The sequence below is a fragment of the Lepidochelys olivacea genome (assembly GCF_965140295.1).
Source record: "Lepidochelys olivacea isolate rLepOli2 genome assembly, chromosome: 10".
NCBI lineage: Eukaryota > Metazoa > Chordata > Testudines > Cheloniidae > Lepidochelys > Lepidochelys olivacea.
The window spans coordinates 203,403-229,426 of NC_140420.1; the positions used below are offsets into that span (position 1 = coordinate 203,403).

The window sequence follows — 26,024 nt, forward strand, 5'->3', positions numbered from 1 at the left end:
CCTTCGCTTCGCTGGTCAATTTTCTACAATTCCTACCTTCTGACTTCCATGTATGTTTTTTTTGTTTGTTTTTTTTATAGATGCCTCCATTTTCACACACAACCAGATTGTTGGTTTTTAATCAGTACAACTTTTTTCTTTGATTGTGGCTTTTGGGGCATCTGGTAAGGTGTTCTTAAACAATTCCCAATTATCAGTCACATTTTTCTGATTAAATTCTTCTTCCCAACTGATTTGGCTCAACTGTTTTCAGCTTTGTGAAATTGGCCCTTTTAAAGCACCAGCAATATATATCACTGGTCTGAACTTTACTCTGCTTGCACATTGTGATTGTCATGATGACTTGTACCTAAGTTACCATTAATTTTTAGTTCTGTGATCAGTTTCTCTTTATCTGTGAAGGTGTGTTCCATGAATCAAGTAAGAAAATAATCAAATTCCTGCTAACTAGAGCACTTATTCTCGGGAGACTTGACACTGTAGAAGTGATGGTATCTTGTGGAGCTTGAAAAAGGTCCATTCTTTCACAATGAAAAGATGGTTTTGTGGTGAAGGCACACGCACTAAGAAGAGCTGAACTCTATGTTCCTAGCTCTGCCATATACTTGGAGTGTTTTGGCAAGTCAGTTAACACACGTATGAAAAATTGCTTGTTTGCACTTTGGGGGGGGGGGTAGTTCTTGTACACAGTACCAGCCTTAATCCAAAGAACTAAACATTTAAAATGAGATATTAGATGCCCAACTACAATAAAGTTTGTTTTTCAGACAGGTTGTAGCTCAGAATGGAGTTGCAGTCATAGATTGCTCGTGGGCCAAGTTGGAAGAAACACCATTTAGTAAAATGAGGGGAGGCTGTCTCCGACTGTTGCCTTACTTGGTGGCAGCAAATCCTGTAAACTACGGCCGACCGTGCAAGCTGTCCTGCGTGGAAGCTTTAGCTGCTACTTTCTGTATTGTTGGTAAGGCTATAATGTGGAGCTAATGTGAAAAAAATCAGGACTGTGTGTTCGTTATTGTAGTTTTCTTTTAAGTAATTTTTTGATCAACATCTTGTTCAGTGGACAGATGTAGAGAATGTTTTGCTCAAGGTCTGTATCTGTCATATCTTAAAAGATTCTTGAGCATCCAACCCTGCACTATCAAGCACTAAATAAATACAGCAAGTTCTGGAGTGGTCCATTATGGATTCTGCTCTTTACTTCTAGGTTTGACCACTTTGTATACCATTACTAGTATCCACACATGTAATGCCTTGTCTTTGGTTACTTCACTTCCATTGTGCTCTGAATACAGTTACTCAGGCTCAGTCTTATCTTCTCCAGTTGGGCATGCGGCCGATCATCAGTGAGAATACCCTATCTTTAACTCTTGAAGGCTTTTCTCTTAGCTAGAAGGAGTAGAGTTGTTTCAGGGGATCATAAACAGAGCTGATTTGAGAAAAGCTTCAATATTTCCTAATGAAGTTACAGTAGAACCCCATTTATCCAAGCCTCCATTATCTGGCTGTCCCTATTACCCAAACCAGGGCTGACCACCCAAGTGGTGGGGCTCAGAGGTTCCAGTTGAAGCCAGAGCTGACAGCAGAAGCTCTGCCAGCCAGAGCTAAAGCTCTGTGCCCATTCTCCAGATTAGTCTAATTTTTTATTATCGGATTTGGCCCTGCTCCCAATTAGATTGGATAAATGGGGTTCCATGGTATTGAAAACCTTCATTGGTTGGTTCTGAAAAATTTAAACCAGCTCTTGTTGTGTTGGAATAGGAGTCTTGGCTGCAGCTGGGCCCCCACCCATTGTGGACCTTGAAGATTAAAACTAGGGCCTCAAATTGGCGCTACTGAGAGTGTAGGCATGTGTGGACCTCCCTCGCTGTCAGTCTCTGAGGGAAGCCATGCCTCTTTGCTGGAATAACAATCTAAGACAAGGGGGAAGTTAGCGGTCTCTGGGCTCGATCCCTCCAGTGGTGTAGAGCAGCGAGTGATTGGGGCCCAAGCGCTCAGGTAGGGCAGGGCACCAAAGAGTCTAAAGCCCAACCCTCAGGTAGGGTAAAGCCAGGTATAGTGTGGGAACCCAGGCCCTCAGACAGGGCGGGGTACCAAGCACAGTCTAGGGCGCCAACCCTCAGGAAGGGCAGACCACTGAATAATCTGGGGACCGCAGCCCACAAGCAGGGCAGGGTACCAGCCATCTAGGGCTCCAGCCCTCTCAGACAGGGGTAAGAACCCAACAGTCTAGGGGGACCCAGGCCAGTGGTAGACTCCCATAGGCCTCCTGGCCAAAGGTGGGGTGGCAGAGGGTAGGGTCACACGGGTCCACCTGACTCCACCACATCATAGCCCAGGGCCCTAACAATGGCAGAGGGTTCTGCCACTGAGTCAGCAGGGATCCAGCCACAACATGCTGAACCAGACTCAGGCAGCGACCCAGCCAGACCATAGTCGGCTGTCCCTGGGCCATTTCCTACCCTTCCCTTGGGGTGTACCTGGATCTCTGGATTGTCCTCTGTCTCCCCTGGGTACGCTGCAAGCAGTAATCCCAGCTGCTCCTCAGCATCGGGCATGTCTGGTAGCTTGGGCAGTTCGGATGAATCCTTGGGCCAGCGAAAGCCCACAGCAGGCTCTGGCTCCAGCAGCAAGGTAGAAGCATTTGCCTCCCTCAGTGGCTTCCACCCAACTGAGCTACAAGGCCCGCCTTTTATAGGTCCTGCTCCTGCCTTGCCCCTCTGCTTCTGGCATGGCAGGCATGATTTTCCTGGCTCTGCCCATCAGGGGGCATCTGGCCCTCCCTCACTGTCAATTTGAGGGAGGCCATGCCTCTTTGCTACAGAGAGCCAGTGGGCATCTTTGATGTGTTCATTGTATTTTCCTGCTAAGGAGCTGGTCACTTTATTCTGCACAGACTGGATTTTCCATGTTGCCTGCATCTTTAGCCCCAGATACAGTAAGTTTAAAAGGTCCACTGTGGAGGTGACATGTCATTTTTTGTGGCCAGATCCTCATTCCAAAAGAAGAGGTGCAGTATCCTGGCAAGCTAGAGGTAGAAGATGCTTACTATTATTGCTAGATATCAAGTGTAGTCTACTAGTAACCAGAGGAGATTTGTACCTCCTTAACAAGTGGGTGGCAGATGCTCTGATAGTGAGTGCCAAGTCTTGGCTGCTCTTTGATATGTTTCCATTTCACATCAGCAACACATCAGTCCTGAATGGGTTTAGTTCGAGCCAGCTGCACATCCTCCTCCTGCTAATCTCTGGAAGGTATTGGGACATGTTTGGGATGAGGTTTGGTGCATCTGCTGGGGAGGAGATAGAGCTGGTGGTCATCACATATTGTCAGCAGAGCCTGTGATATGTCTCAAGTTCTCAAGGTGGTCAAGGAACAGTTGTCCATCGCCACTCTGAGTCCTGTTAGAGAAGGAAGACTGAAACCATCATAGACCCACACTTTCCACTCTGAGGGCTTGGAAGTGGGTTAACAGTAGACTTTGGCTGATTGACTGCTGCATAGAGAGCTACCTTTTGTTTACACAGTACTGTACAACATTTTATATTTCCACATTCAGGAGACTGATTAACTAGAACGCAGTGGATTTCTCCTGGATTCACTTGAGGCACTCAAGTTAAGTCTCCTGTTTCCAGACCTAGATTCCAAAACATTCAAAGATGCTGACAAATGTCTCATGTATCACTGTTTTAGTGACAGATGCTATGCATTGAACTTATGCTGATTGAATATCAAGGCAGCTGTAAGCTTTTTTTGTTATGAGTCCCATGTTTGAAGAGAAGCTGGTCATATTTGTTTTCTATTTTAGGGTTCTCTGATCTAGCCACCATTCTTCTGAGAAAGTTTAAATGGGGAAAAGTGTTTCTTGAATTGAACAAAAATCTCTTGGAGAAATATGCGGCCTGCCATTGCCAGGAGGAGGTGCTGAAAGTTGAAAAGGAATTTTTAGCAAGTGCACAAGAAAGAGAAACTGAAGATATAGGTAAAAGCCTCCCTTTGAGTGACCTTTCCATGTGGTTTCCTAACAATTCCAAATGCTCTGTTACTAAAGATGAAAAAAGATCTCAGTAGGCATTACATGGACATAAATTTACCAACAGAGTGGCTGCCCTGATTAGTTTTATAAAGGATGTTTTCAGGGAATTAAAGAAGAAAGAAGGTAAACAGCTCACTTGTTACATTTACAAGTGCTGAACTGGGAAGTTTCAACACTGAGGACTGATAAATATGAGAAGACCTAGAGAGGAGAAATATTGGCAGAAATTTAAAACTAGATTCATGTTTGTATTGTGGCAGTTCCTAAAGGTCCCAGCCAGGCATCGGGCCCCCAGTTTTGTGGGCACTGTACAGACAGAATAGAAGATTGAAAGTCCCTGCCTGAAATGCTATCTAAAAAATCCAGACAGATGTAGTCAGTCAAAAGTAACGTACTAAAAGTATAGTACAATTCCTTCCCAGTTTCCATGTCTCACAGCTGCTGCCAGTTTCCCGTGTTCAGGCTCCTTCAGTGGTTTTTCAGCCTGCATGTTCTGTCTCCCCTCTCACTCCCCCTTGCTCATGGGAAAGCACTTCATTGCAGGAGGCACACAAAAAAATCCCAACACAAACTGCCCAAGTGTGTGTGAAGGCCGCAGTTCTTAGCCACTGTCACTTCCCCTCCCTGCTCTGGGTGCATAAGTCCCGTGCCCCTCCCTAGGCTAACAATGCGCTGACAGTTCACATGACCCAAGCCTGCAACCATGGTGTCCTGGCTTTGCCAGTAACTTCTCCCCACAAAGGTGGGAGGTGGCGGGTGCATCTCATCCACATTCTGAGGGGGAGGGCAGGCAGCCAGCCCCTGGTGTCTTGGCTAAGGGGATGAAACTGAATGAAAAGTTAAGCTGAATAACAGACATCTTCTTGTCCCTGGAGTATATTAGTTTATGGAATAGAATAGTCTCCCTAGGGAAGTGGAAACCCAGTTACTTGAAACATTTAGAAAAAGAATCCCTAAACTCACCTGAGTAGATCCGAAGGAACAAGGCTATTCTGGTCCTTCAGAAAGGCAGGCGGACTAGATGGCCTCTGTCACAGTCACAGGGCTAGCTGCACTTGTCTCCTTTCTGGTCCTTCAGACTACAGCCTTGGTTGTCAGGCTTTGTGCCTTTACCACTTCTGAGATGGAATTCTGCAATTCTCCCACTCTTAAGACTGGGCTCGGGTCTACTCAGACTCTTAACCTTTTGGAAACTCACTGATTTCCAGATGGAAGTGTCAGCTGGAATTTCTGATGATGAGACTTGGGTTGATTTCTGGTCCACTCTGAGGTGAGGCCAAGTTCAGACTCATTTACTCAAAATCATCTTCCCTCCTGTCAGGAGCCCCTCTCCAACACTTTTATCAAAAGCTATTTATGATTTGCAGAGGCTGTGTATGTATACTCACCTGTATAGCAACCGACAACTGTACAGAGGAGGCTGTATTACAGGGAGACTTAATATAAGCCTCCCCTCTACTTACTACAATCAACCTTAAAGGTCCCTGGGAAATGTATACTTTATTGCACTGTAAAGGAGTCAGTTTTACTTTAATTTATATCTGTTTTTCTCAAGCCAAAACTGACACATTCCACAGCTTGACTAAAGGCAATTTGTTGTGAGCTTTTCTTAAAGTATCTGCTTTCACTTAGGTTATGGATACAGCTGTCAATGAGGTGGAGCTTCGGGCCAACATTTTCAGACGTGACTAGTGATTTTAAGTGCTTCAATTTTTTGGGCACTCAACTGGAGATGCCTTAAAGGGAAGGGGCCTGGTTTTCAAAGTGTCAAGATGAACAGCAGTGCTTCACTGGATTTCCTCATATAGAGCCAAATGTTGGCTTAGTCAGTAGAATCCCTTTAATTTTCCTCTCTGAGTGAAGAAAGAATCTTAAACTTAACACTTACCAGATGTAATGTTTTTTTTTCAGATCCATTTGATGTTGACTCAGGAAAAGAATTTTCAAATCCTAACAGACCAATCAGCTCCATAGGGTAATTACTTTGTTTTCATTCTCCTTTCAGAAAGTTCTTTTGCTTTTATACCTCTGAGAAAAACTTCTTATTTTCAGAATGGCACAACATGATGAAGATTCTGGTGAAGAGGATGGCAGTGACAGTGGTGGTGATGATGATGATGATGATAGTACAGAAGATGACAGTGAAAAGTTTGCTGCACAAACAGCCAATAAACCAGTTATTTGGAAGGGAGTTAAAACAAGACTAAGAGATTAAAGAATTTATAAAAGTGAGTTTTGAAAATTTGTGTAAAGAAACCACGAATATAATTGAAAGGAAAATTTAAAAATGTTGTCAAGACTTTTTCCATGAACAGTGAAATGACTTGGGCTCCACTCCTGCAACTGGGTTTTTGTGGGGGACCACTGTGCCTACTCCATTGACTTCAGCAGGACAACAAGGAGGCACAGGGGTCTGCCTGCATATATCTCTCTAGCTGAAGCCTTTATGTCAAGGGTTATCTGCACATTAGTTCATGGCATGCTGGGGTATGAATCTACCCTCCAATAGTCTGCTGCAGCCAAACTGTCCATGTGCATACTGCTGATGCACATTAATAATTCCTTTGTAAGGGGACTAAACTAAACCACATTAGTGAACTGTTAATGCGCATCAACAGTTTTTACCCCAAGCAGGTCTGTCGTGCACACTGTGTAGAGTATAAGTCCAAACGTGAATTGATAACATGGAGAGCTGGTTTCACTCTTTGGGGGTGATAGAGCAGAGGGGAGTAGTCCAAGTATCTGGTAATTAAGGACTTGGCCTAAACAGATTTTGAGAGACTTGGGACTCAAAACGCTGTTGGGGTCACCTTGCAAGAAGTAACTAGGCTGCTGGAAGCCAGGTTGAGATTCTTATGCTGGCTAGTGGTGTCAGGGTTTTGAGCCATAGTGGCATAGCATTAAGGAACCCAAGGTTACAGGGCATGCAGTGACAGAATCCCTTAAACATCAGTGGCCCAAGGAGGAACAAAGGAACATGAAAGAAAACTGGTTCAGATATTGCTTCTCTGCTCTTTAAAGCAGGATGGCTTTCAGGGATTTCTCATCTCTAAACAGTAGTACTTTGTAGCTGGCACACATCTTGCTGAAAAAGCATTATTTACTTTGTATGACATATATTAGGATTGTGTGATGAATATGGGGATTTTGGTAATATTTCTGATTCCTGTGTGCACCTCAGCCTCCCTCGAGGCTTTGCATTGCTGTGTACTGAGTATAAAGGGAAGGAATGAGGTGAATAGTGGATCCAGATGAGACAATGGAAGCCCCAGGGCTGGGACATTCACACTTGGCAACCAACAGACAAGAGAGAGGAGATTTCCCACACACGCTTCTCTTCAGGGAAGCACAGAGTAAAGGCCATGAGCTGGCGAACAAAGGCAAAAGGGGTCAGGTGGCTGGGTTAAGAGCTTGAGCACTCAGGCACATGGGGCTCTGACCTGGTTCAGACAAAAAGACAGAAAGCAAAGAGAGTTCCTAAGGCACCATGGCTCCAAGGGGCCCTGACTTTAATCAGTCTGAAACTTTGCTTCTGTATGCTGATCTAAGGACTTTCAGATTCTTTATGCCAGGTAACTAATATATTGTTACCTTGTTTTGGAAAGGCTGCTTGGTGTTGTTGCAAATAGAACATTTCACCAGAAGGGATAGGAACAAGCTTCCTGCAGGCATCTAGTTTGGTTAAATTCACTGCAGGGAGCCACAGAGAGCGAGATGGGGATCACTGGTGCACAAAGGTCCAGTTTCAAAGTTGTGGACTCTATGGGCCTGCCCCTGTGGAACTGGTAGATCTTTAGGTGTCACTCCTAAGGGACTGGCTACAGGCTAGGCCAGACCCTGTGAATCTGTGACAAGGTAGAATAAGAACATAAGAATGGCCCAACTGGGTCAGACCATCTAGCCCAGTATCCTGTCTTCCAACAGTGGCCAGTGCCAGGTGCCCCAGAGGGAATGAACAGAACAGGTAATCATCAAGTGATCCATCCCTAGTTGCCCATTCCCAGCTTTTGGCAAACAGAGGCTAGGGCCACCATTCAAGCCCATCCTGGTTAATAGCCACTGATGGACTTATCATCCATAAATTTATCTAGTTCTTTTTTGAACCCTGTTATGGACTTGGTCTTCACAAGATCCTCTAGCAAGGAGTTCCACAGGTTGACTGTGTGTTCTGTGAAGAAATATTTCCTTTTATTTGTTTTAAACCTGCTGTCTATTAATTTCATTGGGTGACCCCTAGTTTTTGTGTTATGAGAAGTAGTAAACACTTACTTACCTACTTTCTCTACACCAGCCATGATTTTATAGATCTCAATCATATCTCCCCTTAGCCATCTCTTTTCCAAGCTGAAAAATCACTCCTCATATGGATGCCGTTCTGTACCCCTAATCATTTTTGTTGCCCTTTTCTGAACCTTTTCCAATTCCAATATATCTTTTTTTGAGATGGGGCGACCACATCTGCACATAGTATTCAAGATGTGGGTGTACCATGGATTTATACAGAGGCAACATGATATTTTCTGTCCTATTATCTATCCCTTTCTTAATTATTCCCAGCTTTCTGTTTGCTTTTTTGACTGCCGCTGCACATCGAGTGGAACTATCCAGAATGACTCCAAGATCTCTTTCTTGAGTGGTAACAGCTAATTTAGACTCCCATCATTTTATATGTATAGGTTGGATTATGCTTTACAATGTGCATTACTTTGCATTTATCAACATTAAATTTCATCTGCCATTTTGTTGCCTAGTCACCCAGTTTTGAGAGATCCTTTTGTAGCTCTTCGCAGTCTGCCTGGGTCTTAACTATCTTTAGTAATTTTTTATCATCTGCAAATTTTGCCACCTCACTGTTTACCCCTTGTCAATGTTCCTCCCCCACTCTGAACGCTAGGGTACAGATGTGGGGACCTGCATGAAAACCTCCTAAGCTTATCTCTACCAGCTTAGGTCAAAACTTCCCCAAGGTACAAAATGTTCCACCCTTTGTCCTTGGATTGGCCGCTACCACCACCAAACAAATACTGGTTACTGGGGAAGAGCTGTTGGGAAATGTCTTTCCCCCCAAATACTTCCCAAAACCTTGCACCCCACTTCCTGGACAAGGTTTGGTAAAAAGCCTCACCCATTTGCCTAGGTGACTACAGACCCAGACCCTTGGATCTTAAGAACAATGAACAATCCTCCCAACACTTGCACCCCCCCTTTTCCAGAGAAATGTTGGATAAAAAGCCTCACCAATTTGCATAGGTGACCACAGACCCAAACCCTTGGATCTGAGAACAATGAAAAAGCATTCAGTTTTCTTACAAGATGACTTTTAATAGAAATAGGAGTAAATAGAAGTAAATAGAAGTAAAGAAATCCCCTCTGTAAAATTAGGATGGTAGATACCTTACAGGGTAATTAGATTCAAAACATAGAGAATCCCTCTAGGCAAAACCTTAAGTTACAAAAAAGATACACAGACAGAAATAGTTATTCTATTCAGCCCAATTCTTTTCTCAGCCATTTAAAGAAATCATAATCTAATGCATACTAGCTAGTTTACTTACTAAAAGTTCTAAGACTCCATTCCTGTTCTGTCCCCGACAAAAGCAGCATATAGACAGACAGAGACCCTTTGTTTCTCTCCCTCCTCCCAGCTTTTGAAAGTATCTTGTCTCCTCATTGGTCATTTTGGTCAGGTGCCAGCAAGGTTACCTTTAGCTTCTTAACCCTTTACAGGTGAGAGGAGTTTTCCTCTGGCCAGGAGGGATTTTAAAGGGGTTTACCCTTCCCTTTATATTTATGACACCCCTTTTCCAGATCATTTATCAACACGTTGTATAGGACTGGTCCCAGTACAGACCCCTAGGGGACACCACTATTTACCTCTCTCCATTCTTGAAACTGACCATTTATACCTACCTTTGTTTCCTGTCTTTTAACCAGTTGCCAATCCATGAGAGGACCTTCCCTCTTATGCCGTGGCAGTTTACTTTGCGTAAGAGCCTTTGGTGAGGGACCTTGTCAAAAGCTTTCTGAAAATCTAAGTACACTATATCCACTGGATCACCTTGGTCCACATGCTTGTTGACCCCCCTCAAAGAATTCTAGTAGATTGGTGAGGCATGATTTCCCTTTACTAAAACCATGTTGACTCTTCAACAAATTACGTTCATCTACGTGTCTGGCAATATTGTTCTTTATTACAGTTTCAACCAGTTTGCCCAGTACTGAAGTCAGGCTTACAGGCCTGTAATTGCCAGGATCACCTCTGGAGCCCTTTTTAAAAATTGGCATCACATTAGCTATCCTCCAGTCATCTGGTACAGAAGCTGATGTAAATGATAGTAGTTCTGCAATTTCACATTTGAGTTCCTTCAGAACTTAGGTGAATACCATCTGGTCCTGGTGACTTAATTTATCAATTTGTTCCAAAATCTCCTGTAATGATACCTCAATCTGGGACAGTTCCTCGGATCTGTCACCTAAAAAGAATGGCTCAGGTTTGGGAATCTCCCTCACATCCTCAGCCATGAAGACCATTACAAAGAATTCATTTAGTTTCTCTGCAATGGCCTTATTGTAACTTTGTGGTACTAGATATTATTGAATACAAGCAGCATTTGTTATAACTGGCCACCATCAACAACTTTGGAAACATGGTAACGACACACTGAATTATATCTAGCATTAGAAATGTAATTTAAGCTGTCATGAAAATGGTCCAGGTGGTGATGCTAAAGCAGAGCAAACCCTGAAGTTGTGCCCAGCTGGAGATGGATTGCAGTGGGAGCCTAACAAGTACCTTGCTGTACACTAGAGCCAGGAGACACAAGGAAGGTAGGGGGAATAAAAGCCTTGACCATGTTTAGGGAAAGGAATGGGAGAGTGGGGGAGTGTGCATACATAGTCTCTGCAAGGCAGGGAACAGGATGGGGAAAAGATTGCTTTAGCCTTTGAAGAGAACACACTGCTTAAAGTTGGCTGTTGGTGTTTTGAGACCAGCAATAAACATGAATTCCTGCTTTACACACAATCATAGCTGTTACACGGTAGCTTTAATGTGCTATAATACTGAACCAGAGCAATTAAGATCTAGTGTAAAAATATTTGATAGCCTGAAAAACTGTATTTAATCACCCCCTTCAACAGTCAATATTTAACATATTCCATATGCAAAGGTATTTGGGGGCAGGGAAAGACTCTCTTGGACATTACTGTACAGTACTGACTGCATCAAAGACATACTTAATGCCTTCAGACCACATCAAGGCTTTTGCTGCTTATATGTGAAGTTAACTCAGTCTGATATCAATCTCCTGCACTTTTCACTAGTAATGCTGCATGTACTGTCCTCTCCACTGGGTCATAAAACATATCCCTCAGTGCTACATTCTGCTCTCATTAAAGGTAAAGGTTTAACTGCCTTAAACTCTGGCTGCTGTTCTCTGAGTTTCTAATGAAAGAAAAATTAGGACTTGCTTCACAAGAAACCCAAGGTCTGTGGAAACTCTGCTACAAAGGGACAGATGTATTTTTCTCCTAGGTATGGTAAGTAGACCCCCTCCCCCTCCCCCCCCCCAAGAGTTTAAATTAACATACTGTTCTACTCAGTGTGATCATAACTGATTTTATATTTTATTAAAAGTAAAATACAAATATAAAAACATGCATGTTACACATTATGGTGGATTGATATGTTTACATTAAACAAGTTTTTTAAACAGCTGTTTCACTGAAATCAGAGGGTGGGATATTTCTCAGGGAATGCCTTACTGCTAAATGATGAACTAGCACTCGGCTGAGCCCTCAAGGGTTAATCCATTGTTGTTAATGTAGCCTCACACTCTACATGTCAGCACAAATAGAGACAGCATGGCAGAGACACACACCCTGTGTGTGTGTGAGAGAGAGAGAGAGAGAGAGAGAGATGTGCATTGCCCCTTTAAGTATACTGACGCCAGTTTAAGTACATTGCCTTTTTAAGTAGATTAGCAAGCTGAGCCAGCAAACTCCCTCCATCCTGAGCCCTGTCGTGTTTTGCCCCTGCTCCGTGGAGATGGGATAAGTGAGGTGCAGGACGGAGGGGGACACCCTGACATTAGTCCCCCTTCTCTCCCCTCCCCCCCCCCCCCGGCACAGCAGCAGGAGGCTCCTGGGAGCAGCTCCAAGGCAGAGGGCAGGAGCAGCACATGGCAGTGGGGGGAAGGACAGCTGAACTGCTGGCAATTGATAGGCTGCTGGGCAGCTGCAGCACAAGGAATTTAGGGGAGCGGAAAGCTGATGGGGCGGCTGCCAGTTCACCCTGGTTCCAAGCCCCCACCAGCTAGCTTCAACGGGCTGCTCTTCCTGCAAGCAGTGGACAAAGCAGGCTGCTGCCACACCACGTTATAAGGGAGCATTGCGCAACTGTAAATGAGCATGTTCTCTCATTGATCAGCAACGAAACAACGTTAACCGGGACAACTCTAAGCGAGTTGTTACTGTATCACTTTTCCTTGAAAGCATTTAATTTTAGGTGCCACGGGGATCTTAAGCAATTACAGTTGGGAGGAGAGTTGGCTATTAAGATGTGGTCCACACTAAGGCTGAGAATCCCTGGCCTAAGCAAAATAAATCTACCTAAGCATAGGCCTCACTAGCTGGCTCTGCAGTGTGTTGAATATTCCATCTGAAGGTCTCACTGATGACTGTAGGAAGTCGAAACAGCCATTGAGTAAAATGCCAGTCTGACATAATAGTTTTGTTTTAGCTACTGAGATCATCTGTGTGGGTCACAATGTCTTGTACAAAACACCACCACTTCAGAAATGCAAACCAGGACATTCTCATTATGTAAAACAGGATATATATATACAGTGTTAAAAGTAGAACTATTAAGCACTGTAATAAAGGGAGAGGAAACTAAAATAAAACAGGTTTCAGGAGAAAAGAAGGAACATTCTTCCTTGTGAAATTCAGGGCTCTCTTCTCATAGGAAATATAAAGGTTACTTTTATCAACAAAAAAGCCAAGGTCATAGCTGTACCACATGACTAGAGGATAGCTAATGTAACGCCAATTTTTTTTTTTAAAGGGTCTGGAGGCAATCCTCAATCAGTACCAAGCAAATTGGTTGAAACTGTAGTAAAGAACAAAATCATCATACACAGAGAAACATGATATGTTGAGGAAGAGTCAACATGGCTATTGTAAAGAGAAATCATGCCTCACCAATCTATAAAAATTCTTTGAGGAGATCAGCAAACATGGACAAGGATGATCTAGTGGATATAGTGTACTTGGACTTTCAGAAATCTTTTGACAAGGTCTCTCAGCAAAGGCTTTTAAGCAAAGTAAGCAATCATGGGATAAGAAGGAAGAGCCACTCATAGATCAATAACTGGTTAACAGACAGGAAATAAATAGTAGGAATAAATGGTCACTTTTCATGGTGGAGAGGTAAACAGTAGTATCCTCCATGAATGTGTGCTGATACCAGTGCTGTTAAACCTATTCATAAATGAGCTGGAAAAAGACGTAAACAGTGAGTTGGCAAAGGTTGCAGAGGATATAACATTACTTAAGATAGTTAAGTCCAAAGCAGACTGCAAAGCGTTACCAAGGAATCTCATGTGACTGGGCAACACAATGGCAGATGAAATTCAGTGCTGATAAATGCAAAGTAATGCACATTGGAAAACATAATCCCAACTATACATATAAAATGATGAGGTCTAAATTAGCTGTTATCACAAGAAAGATTGTGGCATCAGTTCTCTGACAACATCCACTTAACGTGCAGAGGCAGTCAAAAAAGCTAACAATGTTAGGAACCATTGGGAAAGGGATGGATAATAAGACAAGGAATATCACAATGCCACTATATAAATCCATGGTATGCTCACACCTTGAATACTGTATACAGTTCTGGTCATCTCATCTCAAAAAAAGATATATTAGAATTGGAAATGGAACAGAAAAAAGCAATAATAGTGATTAGGGGTATGGAACAGATTCCATCTGAGGAGAGATTAAGACGACGGACTGTTCAGCTTGGAAAAGAGACAGGTAAGGGGGGGAATATGATAGACATCTATAAAATCATGAAGGATGTGGAGAAAAAAATGTTATTTGCCCCTTCTGATAACACAAGAACTGAGTCATCCAATGAAATTTATAGGTACCAGGTTTAAAACGAAAGGAAGTACTTCTGCATACAAAAAAAACAGTCAGTCAATCTGTGGAACTCATTGTCAGGGGACATTGTGAAGGCCAAAATTATAACTGGGTTCAAAAAAAGAATTAGACAAGTTCTTGGGGGATAGGTCCATCAATGGCTATTAGCCAAGATGGTCAGGGATGCAACCACATGCTCTGGGTGCCCCTAACCCCAGACTGCCAGATTATTTTCCCTGTTCATTCCTTCTGAAGCATCTGGCACTGGCCACTGTCAGTAGACAGGATACTGGGCTAGAAAGACCATTCGTCTGCTCCAGTATGGCCATTCTTATGTGCTTGTGGCTGCACGGATTGCCACAGCTAAGGGAAGAGGCAAAAGGTGCTTTCAGATGCATTTCCATTCTCCTGATCATGGATCCATTGTGGTAATCTAGAATTTCATCTTGTTGATTTCAGACCAATTTCTATTGATGAGACAAGATTTTGAATTTACAGAGAATTCTTCTTCAGGTTTGGGAAATGTTCTCAGAGTGGCGCAGATAAACAGAAGGTGGTCCAGATTGTTTAGCATAAGCAGTTAACATATGTCAACAATCCATCAAGGGAAGTGACCCATTAACACCCCTACAGTCATGAGGGGGGGAACTCTGCTTCAAAGAAATCTTTTACAACAATAACAAGACCACCCACAATTACCATGTTCTGGCTTCCTCCAGAAATTCCACAACATTAACAACCTCCCTCTGAACATTATACTTGCCCCGACAGATGTCATAGAATCATAGCATATCAGGTTTGGAAGGGATCTCAGGAGGTCATCTAGTCCAACCCTCTGCTCAAAGCAGGACCAATCCCCAACTAAATCATCCCAGCCAGGGCTTTGTCAAGCCTGACCTTAAAAACCTGTAGGGAAGGAGAATCCACCACCTCCCTAGGTAACCCATTCCAGTGCTTCACCACCCTCATAGTGAAAAAGTTTTCCTAATATCCAACCTAAACCTCCCCCACTGCAACTTGAGACCATTACTCCTTGTTCTGTCATCCGCTACCACTGAGAACAGTCTAGATCCATCCTCTTTGGAACCCCCTTTCAGGTAGTTGAAAGCAGCTATCAAATCCCCGCTCATTCTTCTCTTCTGCAGACTAAACAATCCCACTTCCCTCAGCCTCTCCTCATAAGTCATGTGCTCCAGCCCCCTAATCATTTTTGTTGCCCTCTGCTGGACTCTTTCCAATTTTTCCACATCCTTCTTGTAGTGTGGGGCCCAAAACTGGACACAGTACTCCAGATGAGGCCTCACCAATGCCGAATAGAGAGAATGATCACGTCCCTCCATCTGCTGGCAATGCTCCTACTTATACAGCCCAAAAGCTGTTAGCCTTCTTGGCAACAAGGTCACACTGTTGACTCATAGCCAGCTTCTTGTCTACTGTAACCCCTACATCCTTTTCTACAGAACTGCTGCCTAGCCGCTCAGTCCCTAGTCTGTAGCAGTGCATGGGATTCTTCCGTCCTAAGTACAGGACTCTGCACTTGTCCTTGTTGAACCTCATCAGATTTCTTTTGGCCCAATCCTCCAATTTGTCTAGGGCCCTCTGTATCCTATCCCTACCCTCCAGCGTATCTACCTCTCCTCCCAGTTTAGTGTCATCCGTGAACTTGCTGAGGGTGCAATCCACACCATCCTCCAGATCATTAATGAAGATATTGAACAAGTGGTGTGGGCCGAGGGATGTGCTGGCTGCCACTTCTCGCAGCCCCATTGGCCTGCAACGGCAAACCACGGCCTGTGGGAGCTGCAATCGGCTGACCCTGTGGACACAGCAGGTAAACAAACTGTCCCGGCCCGCCAGCGGATTTCCCTGATGGGCCACATGCTAGAGGTTGCTGATCCCTGCTCTAGACAGATGACCAAAATGCTCTCATAGATTTCCACCACAACTACCCATCCATTAAACTCTCTCTTGAACACTGCAACACTATCATCAACTTCCTGGATACCACAATCATCTTCAGCAATGGAGCCCTAAGACAACTGTATACAAGAAACCCACCCATCACCACAGTTACCTTTATAGATCCAGTAACCACCCCAAACACACCAAGAAATCTGTCATCTACAGCCATACACAGCTTAGCATCCTTAATTTTAAATTCTCTCCCCATACAAGCTCCAACTGATCAAATCTTACATACACAATCGCACATCTAAAATTAACACAGCATAAGAGAATTATTTTCCTCACAGAAGATCTGATGACAATGCTGACATCGTCTCCTACCTGTTCCCCCCAGCAAGGTGGCCATAGCAGCATGGCTCCTGAAGGAATCTGTCTGCCACACAGGGAAGTAATGAACAACTGCCGCTATTGTCCCCAGGCGTCACACGAGCTTAGAAATTTCCTTGACCATATCCGAATACTCATGAGTCTTGACCCAGCTTGGTTACTGGACTGGTATGCAAAACCCCTATTTCAGTGGAACAGTCCACAAGTTAAAATACATGGAGTTTCCTGGCCTCTGTGTGGGTACTTCCTGAAAGAGGGAACAAGTGGGGCCCTAAATATCATATTTATTTATTTCATTTTATAAATGTGATTCCAGCCAAAGATCAGGGCACATGTACAGTCATTATGAATCTATGAACAAGTAGTAGGATTATGGCCAAAATAATGCCCTCAGAGAGCCCCAGAGAACCATCCATAGCCAAAATTCGACTAACCCCACATCAATTCATTCCTCCTATCCAGAAAGTCTGGGAGGGCAAACTGGCCTTGCAGCATGACCTGAAAGAAGTTGATGCTAGTGCAGAATACTGTGGCCCCCTTATTAAGTGGAAAAGACAGTTACCTTTTCCGTAACTGGTGTTCTTCAAGATGTGTTGCTCATGTCTATTCCACAATAGGTGTGCGTGCTCACCACGCGCATTGGTGCCAGAAGTTTTTCTCCTAGCAGTACCTGTGGGGGGGGGAGCGCCCCAGTGACCCTTGGAGTGGCATCTGCATGGCACAGTATAAGGGGAGCTGCGCGCTCCCCCCACCCTCAGTTCCTTCTTGTCAGACAACTCTGACAGAGGGGAAGGAGGGTGGGATGTGGAATAGACATGAGCAACACATCTCGAAGAACACCAGTTACGGAAAAGGTAACTGCCTTTTCTTCTTCGAGTGATTGCTCTTGTGTATTCCACAATAGGTGATTCCAAGCTATATTTGTTGGAGGTGAGTAGGAGTTCACAAGTTCTCAGGATGGAGGACAGCCCTCCTGATTGCAGCATCATCCCTGGTTTGAGAGATGATCGCATAGTGCACGGTGAACATGTGAACCAAAGACCACGTGGCGGCCCTACAAATCTCTTGGATGGGGACGTGAGCCAAAAAGGCAGCCTCCGAGGCCTGCACTTGAGTCGAGTGCACCTTCACAATCGGTGGGGAGACGATACCTACCAGCTCATAAAGGGTACGGATGCACAAAGTGATCCACTTAGAAAGCTGCTGAGTGGAGATCGACTGACCTCTCATGCGCTCAGCCAAGGCAATGAACAGTTGTGGGGACTTTCTGAATGGCTCGGGCCCCTCGAGGTAGAAAGCCAAAGCCCAAGCCCACTGCACATCGAGCATGTGGAGATGGCACTCCTCACTGGACATGTGGGGCTTGGGGCAGAGGACTGGCAGAAAAATGTCCTGGCCCACGTGATAAGCGGAGACCACCTTTGGGAGGAACACAGGGTGTGCGTGGAGCTGGACCTTGTCCTTATGAAATACCATGTACGGAGGCTCGGAGGTTAGGGCCGACGTGATTGCGACCAGGAAGGCCACCTTCCATGAGAGGTGGGACCAGGAGCACGTGGCTAGCAGTTCAAACAGGGGCCCCGTGAGATGGGCCAACACCAGGTTCAGGTCCCACTGTGGGACTGGGGGCCTAGCATACGGAAAAAGACAGTCCACCCCCTTAAGGAACCAGCCAGCCATAGCATGGGAGAATACTGTGTGGGGGACTAGCGGATGGAAGGCCGATATGGCCACCAGGTGCACCTTAACTGTAGAGGGTGCCAGACCCTGGGCTCTAAGGTGGAGAAGGTAGTCAAGGATAAGCTGGATTGGGGTGGCCACCGGGGAGACACCCCGTTCACCCACCCATCTAGAGAACCAGGACCACTTCGCCAAGTAGGCGCGGCGCATGGAGGGCCGCCTGCTTTCTAGGAGGATGCATTGAACCCCTTCTGAGCACGTCCTCTCCTCCCTACCTAGCCATTGAGCAGCCACACCATGAGGTGGAGAGCCGCTAGGTTGGGGTGGAGAAGGTGGTCCTGGTCCTCGAAGAGCAGGTCCAGGGGGAACGGCAATGGCTGCAGCGGAGCAACCGCCAGACCCGTGAGGGTCCCAGACCAATGTTGCCTGGGCTACTCCGGGACAATCAGGAGGACCCGGACCTTATCTGTCTTTATCTTTTCCAGGACCTTGCTGATCAATGGGAATGGAGGGAAGGCATAGAGAAACTGGCCTGACAAGGACAGGAGGAAGGCATTGGAAATAGCGCTCCTTCCCAGTCCCTCCCTGGAGCGGAACTGGGGACAGCGCCGGTTCTGCTGAGTCGTGAACAGGTCCACCTGGGGAGTCCCCCACACTCGGAAAAGCCTGTGAGCCACTTCCAGGTGGAGAGACCACTCATGTTGAGAGGAGACATCCCTGCTCAAGCGATGTCGTGGGCTATACAGAAATCCCACAGCCTGAGGGCGTCATGTCAGAGGGAAGAGGAGCTGGTCCCGCCTTGCCTGTTGATATAGAACATCGAGGCTGTGTTGTCTGTGAGGACCCTGACCACCTTGTCCTCCAAGCAGAAGCAGAAGGCCACGCATGCCAGCCGTACCACCCTGAGTTCCTTGATGGGAACTACAGGCCAGTCCTCAGTCTCTGGAAAAATCATGCCGCAGGTCCTCAAGGAATCAATTCTGAAACACTTAGAGGAGAGGAAAGTGATCAGGAACAGTCAGCAAGGATTCACCAAGGGCAAGTCATGCCTGACTAATCTAATTGCCTTCTATGATGAGATAACTGGCTCTGTGGATGAGGGGAAAGCAGTGGATGTGTTGTTCATTGACTTTAGCAAAGCTTTTGACACCGTCTCCCACAGTATTCTTGCCAGCAAGTTAAAGAACTATGGGCTGGATGAATGGACTTTAAGGTGGATAGAAAGTTGGCTAGATTGTCGGGCTCAATGGGTAGTGATCAATGGCTCCATGTCTAGCTGGCAGCCGGTATCAAGTGGAGTGCCCCAAGGGTCGGTCCTGGGGCCGGTTTTGTTCAATATCTTCATCAATGATCTGGAGGATGGCGTGGATTGCACCCTCAGCAAGTTTGCAGATGACACTAAACTGCGAGGAGAGGTAGATACGCTGGAGGGTAGGGATAGGATACAGAGGGCCCTAGACAAATTGGAGGATTGGGCCAAAAGAAATCTAATGAGGTTCAACAAAGACAAGTGCAGAGTCCTGCACTTAGGACGGAAGAATCCCATGCACTGCTACAGACTGGGGACCGAATGGCTAGGCAGCAGTTCTGCAGAAAAGGACCTAGGGGTTAAAGTGGACGAGAAGCTGGATATGAGTCAACAGTGTGCGCTTGTTGCCAAGGCGGCCAATGGCATTTTGGGATGTATAAGTAGGGTCATTGCCAGTAGATGGAGGGATGTGATCGTTCCCCTCTATTCGACATTGGTGAGGCCTCATCTGGAGTACTGTGTCCAGTTTTGGGCCCCACACTACAAGAAGGATGTGGAAAAATTGGAAAACATCCAGCGGAGGGCAACAAAAATGATTAGGGGACTGGAACACATGACTTATGAGGAGAAGCTGAGGGAAGTGGGATTGTTTAGTCTGCGAAAGAGAAGAATCTGGCGTGATGGACCATGTACGTGCATGCCAACATGTGACCCAAGAGCTGGAGGCACGCTCTGGCTGTTGTCACCTGGAATCTTGTGACTGTGTCGATGAGCCCCTTCAGGGTCTCGAACCAGTCTGGTGAGAGGGACGCTCTGGCTGACGAGGTGTCCAGGAGCACCCCAATAAACTCTATGCGTTGAACCGGGACTAACATGGACTTGGTGCTGTTTACCAACAGGCCCAAAGTGGTGCATGTGAACAGGAGGAGCGTCACATGATCCCTCACCTGCAACCAGGAGCTGCCCTTGACCAGCCAATCGTCCAGATAGGGAAAGATCTGGACCCTCCTGACACCTGAGATAGGCCACTACCACCGACATACATTTTGTAAATACCCTGGGGGCAGTGAACAGGCCAAACAGGAGGACCGTAAATTGGTAGTGATTCTGCCCCACCACAAAATGGAGGAAGCGTCTGTGCCCCTCGAATATATGAATGTGGAAGTACGCATCCTGCAGATCGAGGTCCGTGTACCAGTCCCCGGGATCCAGGGAGAAGATGATGGAGGCCAGGGAGACCATGTGGAACTTGAGCTTCATCATTGGTACAGACCTCACAGGTCCAGGATGGGCCTGAGTCCCTCTTTGGCCTTCGGGATAAGGAAATAGCGGGAGTAGTACCCCTTGTCTTTAAACTTCCCGGGCACCACTTCCACTGCTCCTAGGCCGAGGAGCTGCCCCACCTCCTGCTCGAGCAGAGCTTCATGTGAGGGATCCCCCAGGAAGGATGGAGGTGGGGGATGGTTGGGCGGGGAAGAAGTAAACTGGAGGGTGTAGCCCCGGGAGATGGTGTTGAGGACCCATCGGTCCGAGGTCAGCCGCGACCACTCCGGGAGGAAAGCACACAACCGATTGGAGAAGTGAAGCTTTACTGAGGGCGGATCCCTGATGAGAACGGGCAGGGCACCCCCAAGCGTCCCATCAAAACTGCCTTTTCCCCGCCTGCTTGCCCTTGGAGGACCCAGGCTGGGGGGCAGGCCGAGACTGCCTCTGAGGGCACCTCTTATAGTCCCGCAACTTCTTATGGGTGACCTCGTATTTCGGGTGGGTGGCCTGAGCGGGGGGAGTCTGCTGCAGCTTGAACTTAGATTTAGCCAGAGCCAGAACACAGAGACCCAGAGTCTGGAGGGTTGTGCAGGAGTCTTTCATGCCATGCAGCCTTGTATCCATTTGCTCCACAAACAGAGTTTTGCCCTCAAATGGGAGATCCTGCATGGAGGTCTGTACCTCGCTGGACAGCCCAGAGAGCAGGAGCCACAACGCCCTTCTCATGGACACCGCGGAGGCCATGGACCGTGCGGCCATGTCTGCCGCATCTGATGGGAGGAGGGATAGCTCAGTGGTTTGAGCACTGGCCTGCTAAACCCAGGGTTGTGAGTTCAATCCTTGAGGGGGCCATTTAGGGATCTGAGGCAAAAATTGGGGATTGGTCCTGCTTTGAGCACGGGGTTAGACTAGATGACCTCCTGAGGTCCCTTCCAACCCTGATATTCTATGATTCTATGAAGCTGCCTGCAGGGTTGCCCTGGCAGCCGCTGTACTCTCCTCCACCAGCACTTTGAACTCCTTCCTATTGCACTCCTGGAGGTAGTCCTTGAACTTGAGCAGGAAGTCCCACAGGTTGAACTCATACAGGCCCAGGAGAGCCTGGTGGTTTGCCACTCGTAACTGGTAGCTCGAGGACAAATACATTTTTCTTCCAAAAGAGTCCAGCCTCCGTGAATCTTTATTTTTTGGGGTTGGGGCTGGCTGGCCCTGCTGTTCCCTGTGGTTGACCGACCTGACCACCAAGGAGTTGGGCGCCGGGTGGGTGTATAAGTAGTCATGTCCCTTGGCGGGTACAAAGTACTTGCATTTCACCCTCTTAGAGATGGGGGCCAACGAAGCTGGTGTTTGCCACAGGGCATTTGAAATTTTTGCCACCCCTTCATGGACAGCCAAGGCCACCCTGCCCGGTGCCAAAGAGGACAGCACATTAAACAGGGAGTCCGAGGGCTCCTCCATCTCCTCTGCCTGGAAGTGGAGGCTTGATGCCACCCTTTTTAAGAGTGGTTGGTGAGCCCTAAAGTCCTCCTGTAGGACGGAGGGGGGGGGCCATAATTGCCTCATCTGGGGAGGGCGAGGAGGCCTGTGTGGTACTCTGGGTGTCCGCTGGCACCGGAGGATCCACCGCCTCATCAGTCTCTGGGCATGGTGCTGAGGATGTACATCCCACTGCCTCCTTCCTTGGAGGCCTGGAGAGCGAGGCCAATGGTGCTTCTGAGGCTCCAGCCACCAAGCGAGCCCCTACTGGGGGCTGCGTCGGGGGCCACGGTGCCCACTGGTACCATTGAGCCGGCCATGGCGCCTGGTGCCACTTCACCTGCTGCAGCACCAGCGGGGCCAGCTGTTCGGCCTGGCCCACTGATGGACAACTATGAGCGGAGGCTGGGCTGATGTACGACCTGCCGCTGTCCCCAGACTGGGAGGGGTGGTGGTGCCGGGAGTGATGCTGACTACAGGACGGCGATCCCGACACGGAGGACCGGTACCATCGGTAACAGCTGCTCTGCGATTGGCTCCGATGGGCAGACTCATGACAGCGAGACACCAGCGATCGACGCCCAGGGCTGCGGAGGCAATGCTTTAGCGGGGTCTTGGAGCGGGATTCTGAGCGGGAACAGCATCGACATCCTTGCTGTGACCGGCTGCGATAACCTCTCTGAGACAAGGACCTTTGGTGATACCTGCCTCGGTCCCATCAGTATTCGCTTCTCGAGGTGGAGCGGTGCTGACGGAACCCAACTAGATAGTCTGGTGGGCGTTGAGGGTGATCCATGTGGACTTTGCCCTGAACAGTCGCTGGGTGGTGAATGGCAGCAGAAACACTCCCTGGACCGAGACCGGTACCGAGCTGGGGGTGACTGTGGAGATCCCAGCAGTGGCTTGCCCCTGGAGTGTGGGGCCGACATCAGCGGTGCTCCTGGTACCAGTATGGACATAACATCCCGGGCCACCTGCAGGGCCTCCGGTGTGGATGGCATCCGGACATCCGGGGAGGCCTGCTCTGAAGGGGCCAGGCTACTCCGCTCTACGTGAGTCAGAGGCCTAGAGGCCGGTGGGGATCGAGGACTGCCCGACATGGGTCTTGCCTCTGTCTCTGGTTTTCCTCGGTGCTGCTGCGAAGAAGGCATCTTTCTGGCCTTCTTGGTGTGCCCCGTGGACTGGGAACGGTGCTGACTGGTCAATGGCACCGGAAGGTCGCCTCGCATCGACACCGCGGTGCCCGGTGCCGGCTCGGAGTGGCACACCAGCGTCAGGTTCAGCGCCAACTCCATGAGAATGGCCCAGAGCCTAATGGCCCTTCTCTCTCTTGGTCCGAGGCTTAAACGACACGCAAATTTTCCAATGATTGCTAATATGGGTTTCTCCCAAACAGCGCAAACAGTCTGGATGCGGGTCATTCCTTGGCATAGATCATCTACAAGTGCCGCACGACTTAAAACCCGGGGTGCGGGGCATGCCCCAGCCCGGGCTCTCTAACTGAACTAACTAAAAGGCTAACTAACTACAGGTACCAACACTGAACGAACGAACAGTTCTGGGGACGAGCTACAGCAAAGCTGGAGTACAGTAGTTCCGACACACCTTCACTGGCAGCAAGAAGGAACTGAGGATGGGGGGAGCGTGCAGCTCTCCTTATACTGTGCCATGCAGGCGCCACTCCAGGGGTCACAGGGCACTCCCCCCCATGGGTACTGCTAGGGGAAAAACTTCCGGCACCTGTGCACATGGCGAGCACACACACCTATTGTGGAATAGACATGAGCAATCACTCGAAGAAGAATTGCATATTGAGAGCACATTAAACCAGCGCTCTGTGATTATCACTAGCTTCCAGTCAGCTTCCAGGTGGAATTCAAGGCATTAAGTTTAAACCTATAAAGTCTTAAATGGTTCGGACCTGTTTACGAGAGAGGTGGTCTCTCCCAGTATATACTGTAACAGTTAAAATCAGCAGAGGTGTTGGAGCTGGAGCTCCCACAATATAGGTAACAGACCTGCTGGCAGGTTATTCTTTGTGAAGGTTCCTCAGTTTTGGAACTTGCTCCTCCCATTAGTTCAGCAGAGTCCAGATTTATTAATCTTCTAAGCACGCTGCAAAGCCCATCTTTTATCTCTTCTCTAAGTCTGCTGAGGAGGGTGTGGGCTGAGGTAGAGATATTATGGTCAGAATTTTGCTTATGTTCACGTAATAGGCATCCAAAGCACCAGGTGGGCACCTTTAATGGTATTTTGAACATATAACTAATAAATATCCATGTGCTGAAGAGTCATCTGATAAATTCACTGCTCTAACCTTCATCTGGGCCTGATGTATTTGAAGTAGGGTCTTCTGAAGAATCCTTTTAAAGTCTCTTTTTCCTTTTTTTGCACATAGAGGGGTATCTGTTTGGTTAGTTCATAGGTGCCAAACAATGATAGTCTAAAGTGGCAATCTCAAAGTCACACAGAAGAACAAAGGTTGGCAATTAAAATCTTATAAAATGTGCACAAAGAGCACATTTGCTTGGTGAGAGATTTGAGGAAGCGCAAAACACCAGCACTGCAAGATTTTCTATTTCCACATGAGCATGGCAAGGCTATGTCCTGTCACCATCATTGTTCAATATCAGCATTGACTGGTTGATGAATAAGCATGAAGAGTCAACTGTCGATGGCATTGAGCTGAACACTCTTTTGCTTTGAAACCTTGTGGTGTGGTGTGCCTGGTGTGGGTCACAGGTGAGAATGCCAAATTCAGAACAGTGATAAAAAAATAGGACAGTCACACCCCAAAACTGGCGGTTATTAGTTCATCAAACCAATAACAAAAGTGAGCTCTTGTATCACCACACTGGTTAACAAGAAGCCAAAACACAGTCCCCTTAGGCATTCCAGCCCCTGGCTTACCACCCAGACAACTGGTCTTTCTCTAATGAGACGTTACTGAAAACCAGATTCATCATATAGAAGGTCCTATTAATCTCAAAGGATCAGACACTTCCCCAGATCCATATATATATATATACACATACATATATATATATACACACATACACACACACACACACACACACACACACACACTTTAGATCTTACCATATGCTATAGCCAATTCCTTTAGTAATTAAAAACTAAAGGTTTATTAATATAAAAGTAAAATAAGTTATTAATTGGTTAAAGGAATCATATATACATTACAACTGATTTCAGAGTTTGCAACAGTGGTGTTAAATCTGCTAGTCTGTAATAAGTCTCTCCAGTTCATCCATTAGGTTGGGGGGTCATCAGTCCATTGTTCAAAGCTCTTCTTTGCTAGAAATCATGTCCAGAACTGTGGAAGAGGAAAGACGACAAAGCAGTGATGTCACAGCTTGCATTTTATATCTCAGCCCATGTGCACTGAAAGTTACTGGCCAATATGGGGTCATGGGTCACGTGAGCATGGAAAGTTACTGGTAAAAGATAGTGTTAGATCCCATATCCTTATCATATGTCCTTACATGTCTTGTTGAGTCGTGAGGCATTCATTGAGTATGTGCTCCTTGAGCAGTTTTGGGAGGGTCCCTGGAATAGTGGATTGTCTTTAATAAACCATCAAGCAGGCTGGCTAGCATTGCTGCAAATCTGTCTAGGGGGTGGTCACCCAGGAACGGAACACATTCGAGATAAATTCATAGCAAATATTCATAACTTCAGCTACAAAGATGATATATCCATATAAACAGGATCATCATATTTAGCAATTACAATTTTTTCCATAGATATATTATGATGTACTTTGTATCAGACTTAGTGCAATTGTGGTGATACATTAGTGATAATAAATTAGTGTACATCTGGTTATCATTCTTTCTATACAGCATAACAGACCTCAAG

At 46.6% G+C, this 26,024-nt stretch overlaps 1 protein-coding gene across 2 annotated transcripts in view; it reads left to right on the plus strand.

The window, feature by feature from the left end:
* TSR3 (TSR3 ribosome maturation factor) overlaps window positions 1–6,324 on the plus strand; it is a 9,838-nt gene extending 3,514 nt beyond the window's left edge. The window contains exons 3-6 of one of the 2 annotated variants that reach the window (XM_084641274.1): window positions 768–961; window positions 3,809–3,982; window positions 5,948–6,011; window positions 6,089–6,324. In XM_084641274.1, the coding sequence (XP_084497400.1) occupies window positions 768–961; window positions 3,809–3,982; window positions 5,948–6,011; window positions 6,089–6,251 (595 nt within the window). In that variant the 3' untranslated portion in view covers window positions 6,252–6,324. The remainder of the gene's footprint in view (window positions 1–767; window positions 962–3,808; window positions 3,983–5,947; window positions 6,012–6,088) is intronic. The other variant, XM_084641275.1, reaches the window with a different exon arrangement.
* Window positions 6,325–26,024: the final 19,700 nt, after the last annotated feature.